Raw genomic sequence first — 9,074 nt, 5'->3', positions numbered from 1 at the left:
GTACTCCTAGCTAGGTATAGTGCATACTGCTCTATGTCCCACCAAGCTCATTAGAAGAAAATTAGCTACCTCTACTGGCTAGGGTTAGGTACGTGGATATAAGTGATGCAGGGTGAAGCCTTGTAGTGCGTGGATGGGCTGTAGCTGGCTGAAAGCAGTGAGTGAGAGAAATTATGTCCTGGTCCAAGCTGAGCTTGCAGCTTTGAATGAATTCAGGATTTTTCTTTTGGATCTGGGAGACCTTTTCAAGTAATGAGTTGTTGCTCTTTAGAGTTGAAAGCTGGCTTCCTGGGTAGCATGGGGAACGTCAGAGCTGGTTGGTCTTTGTCTTGGTTTAGGGGCTGCACACACTAAAGAGAAAAGGGATCTAGCTTTTTTTTGTGAAGGGTGGGATAGCAGTGCACTTCAGGCGTCTGGTTTAACGCTTCTGGTTTCAGAAGCATGAGTCTGAGCTCCATGTTCTATTTTGCACCAAGGGCTTAGCTGTACGTGGGTGATTCAGACTTGGTGATGAAAGTCAGACGTGCATGTTGGTCACATTATGCTCTCATGTGATTTTGGTTTCAGAAAGTTTGTGTGCCTTTTAGCTCTGCTACTCTGAGTCTGGGTGGACTTTTGGCATTACTTTTTCCCATGGCAGTGAAGGAGGCATCAAGTCCCTCTTGGCTTCCTGTTCTTGGTCCAGCACTGAACTGTGGGACCTGCAGGGTAGAGGGAAGAGGAAGCAGCAGTTAAATGTGTGTGGCTGGGTTGTTTTCTGCTCGTGATGTTTTACCAGATACTGTACTGCCTGTAAAGTCATGCCTCCCCCAAGGGGCAGGCAGGCTGTGGCCAGGGATGCGATGATTGGACTGTCCTCCTCGTCTGGAGGAGCTTAGGGGTCTGTGCTTGCCATGGGATTGATTTTTCGCTCTGGACGCACAGGCGAAGCTGGGAGCGTGCCCGGCTGCTTGTCAGGGCTGCATATTGCACGGGCGCCTTTGAGTCACGGCGTCGGAGGAGGCATATGGCTGGATGCTGAGACAAAGTGCTCCTGCAGCTGGAGGGCTTCAGCGTGGCGACTTCCCCAGGTTGACTTTTCTCCATTACCTTGCACATGGCAATGGCATCAGTGAACCCCAAGGAAGGCTGTTGCTTGCTTGGGGGGCGTGTGTGTCTGCATGATTTTTGTTTAGGGGGTTGGGTTTTTTGCTTTATTTACTCTGCCTTGGCTTCAGCCTCTCCCTGTGTCGAGGAGAATAAAGAAACAAACTCCGGGGGGGGGGAGGAATCACAAACCGAGCCGAGCCCCAGCGGGACCGGCTGGGAGAGGCCGGGGCGGTCCCGGGGGCGCTGCCGCGGGCCCCGGCGCGGCGCGGGGAGCCGAGCACCGCGCCCGCTCCGCGCCGATCCCGCCCGGATTTTGCACGTTTCCTTTCTTTTTTTCCTGCCTTTTTTTTTCCTCCCCCTTCTATTTTTTCCTCTATTCCCCCCTCTCTTCCCTCCCTCCCTCCCTCCCCAGCGTGGTTGGATCAGTCTTTTGGTATTTCCTGCCGCCGCCGCCTCCCCCGAGCAGCTGTCCGGCCGCGGCCCGCCGTTCCGCGCTTTCCGTGCTGCGGGAGGAGAGGCTCCGCGGGGCCCACGCGTGTCCGCGCCACCCCATCCCACGCGTGTCCTGGCAGCGGCGATGCCGGCGGCGCGGCGGCGGCGGCCGGGCGCGGCGTGCTGAAGGCGGCGCCGCGCGGGGGGCTCGGCCGCCCCGACCAGGTAAGACGCGCCGGGCTCCCCCCTTCTCCAGCTCGGGGGTGGGCTGTCTCCGAGCCCTTCACCCCTAAACAAGCCACTTCCCCCCGCCCGCCGTACCCCAAAAGCCATCCTCCCAAAAATACCCTCTAAAAGCAAATATCTCCCCCCCCCCCCCGCATTACCCCAATAAATTCCCCCCCCCCCCCCCCCGCCAGTCTTTCTTCCTGTCCCCCGCACAGCCAGGCTGCCTATTTTTAACCATAACGTAGTACCCCAGAGTCGTCTTATGAGCGAGGCGATTCCAGTTAGAGGCTGAGCATTGGCAGCTCTGGGAAGGTAACCCTGCTCTGCCCATGCTTTGTGCCCAGGCTGTGTGTAGCAAGGGTGTTTTGCTGTTTCTGTGTGTGCCTGTTGCAGTTTGGGGTTTGGTGGTGGGAGCTGTGGGGTGTCGTGTCTGTCGTTGTGCCCCCCCCCCCCCCCCCCCCCCCCCCCCCCAGCATCTGTGCATGGCAGGGCTGGACGGCCCGGTGTGTGGCTGGCATGGCATGGGGGATTGCAGGCTGTCAAGGTGACATCGTTTCTTTAGATGTGTGGGCATATCTGGTCAGTGGAACCCATTTTTAACATACTTCTTCCAGGATGGTGAGGAAATAGTAAGGAGGCTGTCTGCACTGATGCTAATTGGCTATGTCTAAGTGATGGTAGTATTACCTTTCTTATAGGCCCTTGTACAGGTACCATACTACAGGCCATTTGCATTGCTATCTAAAAATCAGGTAGACCCGAGTTTGGAAATGCTTTTAGCTTGCACTAAGGACAGCAAGGCAGCATTCCTGGAGAAATAAATATATAAGCACATACAACTGTCTGCTGGATCAGGAACCATGTTTTTCAAGTGCCATGCAAACCTAAAGTGCTGTAGTGTGAAACAATTGTTTAATGTAAGTGAGGAGGAAACTTCTTTAAGCTGTGTAGTCACCTCTTCATCCAGCTGCAGCAGTATCTTTGTTGTCAAAATATTCCTTCCCTCTTTTTGCACTGATGCAGAAGATAGTAGTATTCAGCAATGTCTGTACAGCAGAGAGCAGCCGCTGCATTGGATGTGTCCCAGCTGCCACCTTTCTTCCTTGGCAGCAAGTTTCTGAAGAGGTGTGAGTGGGGAGGGAGGGAGATAAGTCTCAAGTCACGCTTTGTGGCGGCTTCCCCTTTGCATGTGGTAAGTTTTCGTGCTGAAAGTGGAGAATGGGTGTTCTCTGCAGGGCAACTCATGGTGGGATCATAGGTGACCCTGAGAGTATGCTCGCCCCAGCCTGGTGAGGAGGGTGATAGCTGAGCTGGGCCAAAAGGCATGGGGACAGCAAAGGAGTCTGGTTCAGTGCCAGGGTTTACTTTATGCCACTATTGATCAAGATAGGGATGGCAAGTCTCTGATTCAAGGGAAAAAATGCAGGTCTTAGTCCTGCCCACAGCCTGTTTTGGTCTGAAGTGGGCAATGTGAACCTAAGGAATGATTTAATCATGGTGCTACGTGAATGTAACTGAAAGGTGGATTTACTGCTGTAATCTTTTCATGGTACTTAATTTAATTTCGATGTGCTTTATTGCAACACTGATTCATCAGGCGGGTGGGAGGGAGGCTTGTACAGTACAGGTGGTTCAGTTTCCATTGCTGGGTTAGGTATTTAGCAAGGTGCTTTCTTGGCTACAGCAGGGGAAAAATGGCTCAGTGTCCAATATGGCGTTGTGGTTTGGAATCTGGGATATGTCTAGGGAGATGTGTTCCTGTAATCTGTAATGGGCAGTGTTTGAAGTCAGTGTGCTGTGTTCAGAGCAAAACTCAGACTCGACTAATTCATATTGTGTTCATAGATCATAAAAGTTTTAGTTAAGCTGATCTGAATTGGGTTCGTCTAACTTCATGTCCAAGGGACCTGTTACCTGCTGGAGGCAATTGTGAGATTGTCAGTGTTGCCAGTGGTGCAGGTCTCTTAGGCCAGGATCAGGGGCTCAAGAGGTGAAAATGAGAGTGCCCTGAACTGTGTCAGCAGGGTCCTGCTGCTTCTGAGCCATGGAGCACAGACCTCCCTCCGCAACTGCACAGATTTGTGCTATTTGATCTCCCGTTTTATTTGAGGAAAAAGCTGCGTTCAGTGTTTCTTCTCCTGACCTCCCTGCCTTTGGAGCATTAATAGCACAGTGTTTTCTCAGCCAGAAATGCTGCTCCTCACGCCTCCGCTGCTCAACATGAGATGTCTCTGGCGGCACATTGTAGGTGTTTGTGCATGCCTGCTGTGGTTACTAAGGTAAAGGAAACACAAGCAGCAGCTCAGGGAATGGGAACAGACAATCCAAATGCCAAGTACATGTGGGTTTAGGCGAGAATGATGGTGACCTGCTATGCCAGCCTGTCTTGGTGTGGGGCTGGGCTTGCTTACTCCTTGTGCAGGCTCCTGACTGTCATTGCTGGCATTTGTGCTGTGCTTTGCAGAGCGCCAAGCTTCTGAGACTGAGCAAACTCCTTCCAGGTACTGCTGTGTGTGGAGCTCACAGCCCTCCTTAAGGAGCAGTGTTGCTGTGGTACATTTAATTGTACAGGGCTGACTCTAAATCACAGGTTCAGCCCTCATCCCAGCCCCTCCCCACCACTGTGGCTCTTTCTGGCCATGCAATGAAGGAGGAAGGAGACAACCATCCTGAAAAACACCGATTTGATAAGCAGCTGCTGAGCCTCTGTGGAGGGCTAAGGAGCAGCATACATCCTGCCCAGACCTTCCTGCCTGCTGCTTTATTGCTCCAGAGGATGAGCTGCTGAGGACCCAAATTCCAAGTGGTTCTCTTCACACCTGGCTACACACTGCCCTGGCTTTGCAATCTCATCTTCCCATTGTACCTGCCTGCCACCTTCATGTCTCCCCTGCCATGGTGATGGGCTACTCTTCAGGACCAGTTTTCCCATCTGCAAAATTTACTACCCATGTGCTCTGCTGTGATACTAATTGGTCACAGCACACTTTAGCATACTGTATATTTTAAGCCAGCCTTCAATTAGTAGCAGCTCTGAGACTCCTTGTTGAAATGCTTCTCTCCATTGCTACTCTGGGGGTGGTGGGAGCAAAATTAATTCATGGGTGCTCTCTCCCAAGCTTGGAATGTGAGATCAGGTGAGCCAGGAAATAGCAAAAACTTTCCAAAATAATGCCTGCTGACAGGAATATTTTATCACTGAGGAACTCAAAAGCCAAGACTGCTTCAATAACTTTCACATTTCTGAATTACTGGAATACTGTTTCAAGGTGTAGGGGTGTCATGCTTGCATTGGGCTCTAGGTACTGTATATCCATCTGTGTAATAAGAAAAGCTCAAGGGATTAAAGGGGAATATTTTGCAAAATGGGAAGCAGCTGACAGCAGGCTACGAAGAGTCACCCTTAAATTGTTTCTGCCCATCACGAAAGGAGAATGATGTGAAAAACGGATTTTTTTAAAGTTTTTTTCTTTTAGGTTAGAATAGTCCAGCCACTTATGTGTTTGATTTTTTTTTTTTTTTTTTTTCTTGAAACCTGGATAAGAAATGTGGGCATATCTCTTGTTCCCTAGTCTCTGATAGCCTTGTATTGTGTTTGCAGAGCTAGAGTTGAAGTTGTGCCATTATTTCCTTTGCGCTCCTTTTGGATTGAAGGATTTATAGACATGTAAATCAAACTCTCAATTTAAAAGGCTCTTTCCTCCTCCTTGTTTAATAAACAGCTAGGTGTATACCTAGGCTTCCTTTCTGAAATGTGTCACTGAGGTCTGTGCTATGGGCCAATATCAATAACCTCATTGTGCCGGCGGCCTTATTGATAATAGTTTTTGTATGTGTTTTGTTAAAGTTCAAGCCAAATTTTGACTTCTTGGGAATTGGCTGTAGGGCTGTGTGAATTTGGGTGTTTTGGCAACCTCGTTACCATTTGCATGATTATAGTATCAGTGTAAAATTAACTAAGTAAAGGCAAGAGAAATACATGCATCCTTAATAAACTGGCACATGTGAAGCTATCCTTGTGGGGGGAAAAAACCCAACACTGAGTCTGTCTGCTGCATCCTGCCTAATCTGTCAATGAATCAATCAATGTGAAATTGTACCCCCAAGGAATAACGTAATAGCTATTTTGTGTGTATTCCCAAAATGAGATGCTACTGTAGTAGCGTCCCAAAGGGTATGCTGTTTAAATTGATCAGCAAGGGCTAAGATAAAAGCAGACTTGCTGCTTGTCTTTATAAGATGCAGAAGAGGCATTGAGTGATGAAATGTCTAGTTCTGTGTTGAGTGGAAAGCTTGAATGTGAACTTGGTCCTTCTGTATTTCCAGCACTTTGAGCACAAAAACAGTGTCCTGCTAGGTCTCCTTCACTGCAAAAAACATGAGATTGCTCTAAGAGGCACTTTAATTTCCATGCTAATGCAGTTTGTTCCAGACAACTGTTCATGTGTTGTTGCTCCTTCCCACCTCCAGGGCTGCAGAGACAGTTTGGCTTTTGTTACTTGTGTTGTTTGATGCCAGTTAAGAGTGCAAAGCCTACGCTAGTGTTGCACTGTACAATTGTTTTGCTCTTTTCTCAGATTATAAAGACAGGGAATTCTTACCACACGGCAAACAATTTCCATTTCCCAGTGACGAGAGGAAGGGAACTCTGCTGCTTTGCATGGCGCGGGTAACTGTTACTCACCATGGTTAATCTTGGCAGAATGAAAAGAGCAATTTAATTTAAAGTCTTTTCTTTTTGTCTTTTTTCTTTTTGGTATGACTTTCAGCATTAGGAGAGAATCACTTTTATGTAGTAATGAGAGGTGACTGAGGCTTTTTGACACTTTATCAAACATTGCACAGTTCACTCAGGGAGCTGCTGCTGGCTCATCTGTAAAATCCCTGGAAGCTGAATGTGAAATTGTCACTGGAATTAATGCTGGGCTAGTGGGGGTGGTGGTGGTTATTCTAGTAAGCTCCTGGCATGGATGCAAGTAGGTGAGATTTACATTCTATAAGATGAATCTTTCTGCCTTTTCTTGCTGTGTTTCTTTGAAAAGAATCTCATGCAATGCTGCAAGCCTGACAGTTGCTGATACAGTGAATAATTTTTTTCCCCCTTACCTTACTAAGGAAAGAAATCTCAATTTGCAGATGTTTCAAGACCTTTTCTTTCATATGTGGGTCAAAGACAGTTCAGGACTGAGCAATATAATTTTTTTTCCATAAATTTCTAACTCCTTACTTGGGTTATGAAGGCTTTCTGTGAACACTGAACGCACCATACAAATTGCAGCACTAGTAAGCAAGGCAGTAATTGAAGCTGCCTTCCATGGAGCGCTCTGCGATCTAGAGCAGGACACAGGTGTGTTAGGCATGAAATACACAATCTTTGTACTTTTGAGTTTGGTTTAAAATAGATTTTCTTCTTTCTGTTTTAACATCTGTTAATTTGCACCAACCTCCTTGTCTTGCTTGGCCTTTGTAACATCCCTCACTGAAGAGGAGATACAATTTGATAAGAAAGGATATAAATGGATTTTTTTTTTGTTTTGTTTTAATTCAGGTTCTGTGGATGCAAACCAGGCCCCATATTTTTTTGACTGGTGATCTACCCAGGCTTTGTTGCATATAATCACTCTGCTGTTACCACCTGAATTTCTCTCTGGACTCTAGGTCATGGGAGGCACATTGGCTTACCTGCGCTCATTTATTCATACGTCTATGCATTACGGTAGACTCGGGGAGCTCTAGCTGAGGACAGGGCTGGAGGCTGTATAAACCAAGCCCAGACTGTCAGGCATCTAACCTAATTTTTTCCAGGCTGGTATTCAAGTTCTGGCTTGTGGAAACCCTCAGTGTAGGTGCCAAAAGCTTTCTTTTCCAAGAGGGTGAGGTGTGCTGAGAAGCTGGGAGGATCCCTTAGCCATGAGTGTATCTGTGAAGTGTGCTGTAGGGTCTCCTATTCCTGAGTGCCCCAAGAAGGTAGGTGGCCAGGGTGTATTAACATCAGCTTCCCATGCCTTTTTCGTCTTCTGTCTACTTGAATTACATGTTCTTTGGTGTCAAGGTCTATCTTTTATTGTAAGTTCACACAATGTCTAATGCAATGTGGCCTTGGCTTCTGCTGGGCTGTTCTGTAATATAAACAAAAATAATCCCATTGTGTAAGTAAGACACTGAATAACTCCTCTAAATTAGCTACAAGAGCGGGTGTGACAGTGCCAGTTTTAGTCTCTACTCCGAACAGGTGCATCCTCATGAGGAAATAAAAGGTAGGTAGGGACCAAGTGAGAATCATTGAGCAACAACTGACTGTGACTCAGAAGCAATTTAACCACAATCATCCCCACAGTGCTAAAGATTCCTTTTTCCCAGAAATGCACAATATGCTGTTCTCTGCTATAAAGCTGTCGTCAGTTGACATCATTGTGTTAATATAAGCCTTGCTGTTATTCACAAGATGCACAGTTAGCAAAGAGCAAGTCTAGTACCAGCTGCTAATTATTGCTAATGTTTTCCCAATTGTTGAACAACAATATAATAAAGATATGTCCTGCTTATTGTTTTATTCCTGAAGGCTGGTATGCTTACATTGTGTTTAAAAATAATGCTTCTAATATCAGCTCAAGTATTACCAAGCCAGTGTTTGATTTATTTATGAGAACATAGAATGACCATTTACTAAGAGCCTCTCTTGGATACCTCTTGTAGATGCTTTGTCTTTTTTTTTTTTTTTCTTTCTTTTTTGTTTTCTGAGTAGCAGTGTAGAAATTAATTGCTTTAAACAGACTGGTTTTCTAGGAAAGATCTGTGTTTGGGATTATCACATCCTTCCATGGTACAGATGTGAATAGGCATGAAATCCATGTCTGCTTTGTCCTCACAAAAGAAATTTGACTGCAGTGGGATTGCTCTAAATAGGGACTTGTTTGTGTGAGTCAGTGTTTGCAGAACTGGATCTTCCAAGCTTTTACTGCTTATCACCATATATTTATTAGATGGCATGTAAATGCATGTGGCTTCTTACCTGATTTCCTCCTGGTCTCTGTAGTTTGATCTCCTGTGTTGTGTTTGACATCTGACGCTCTTGACAGCTGTGTGTTTTCCGTTGACTTCACAGCAGCCAAATGCTTTTTATCCTGTGTGTCTCAGAGAAATCATGTTAACAATACACCACTAGTCAGAGAGAACTTTTGCTGAAAACACACAAAGGCAGTCATTTGGTGTGTTATTTTGTAAAATGCAAATTTTTTCCTCATATAAAAAAAAGGAAACTTTGTTGAAGTGAATGAAAGTGAACAGAGAATTGGTGCTCAAGTACTGTCTCTGCAATGCGAAAG

At 46.5% G+C, this 9,074-nt stretch overlaps 1 protein-coding gene across 4 annotated transcripts in view; it reads left to right on the top strand.

The window, feature by feature from the left end:
* The first annotated feature begins 636 nt into the window (after positions 1–636).
* The window catches only part of OSBPL5 (oxysterol binding protein like 5), a 151,728-nt gene continuing 143,290 nt past the window's right edge, over positions 637–9,074 (top strand). The window contains exon 1 of one of the 4 annotated variants that reach the window (XM_049820512.1): positions 637–1,070. In XM_049820512.1, coding sequence (XP_049676469.1) covers positions 894–1,070 — 177 coding nt within the window. In that variant the 5' untranslated portion in view covers positions 637–893. Of the gene's footprint in view, positions 1,071–1,509; positions 1,747–9,074 lie in introns of those variants that run through there. The other 3 variants (XM_049820513.1, XM_049820518.1, XM_049820516.1) reach the window with 3 other exon arrangements.

Source organism: Accipiter gentilis, chromosome 17 (genome assembly GCF_929443795.1).
Source record: "Accipiter gentilis chromosome 17, bAccGen1.1, whole genome shotgun sequence".
Taxonomy (NCBI): Eukaryota; Metazoa; Chordata; class Aves; order Accipitriformes; family Accipitridae; genus Astur; species Astur gentilis.
Note: the sequence above shows the minus strand (reverse complement) of the source record. Positions and strands in the feature narration are given on the sequence as shown.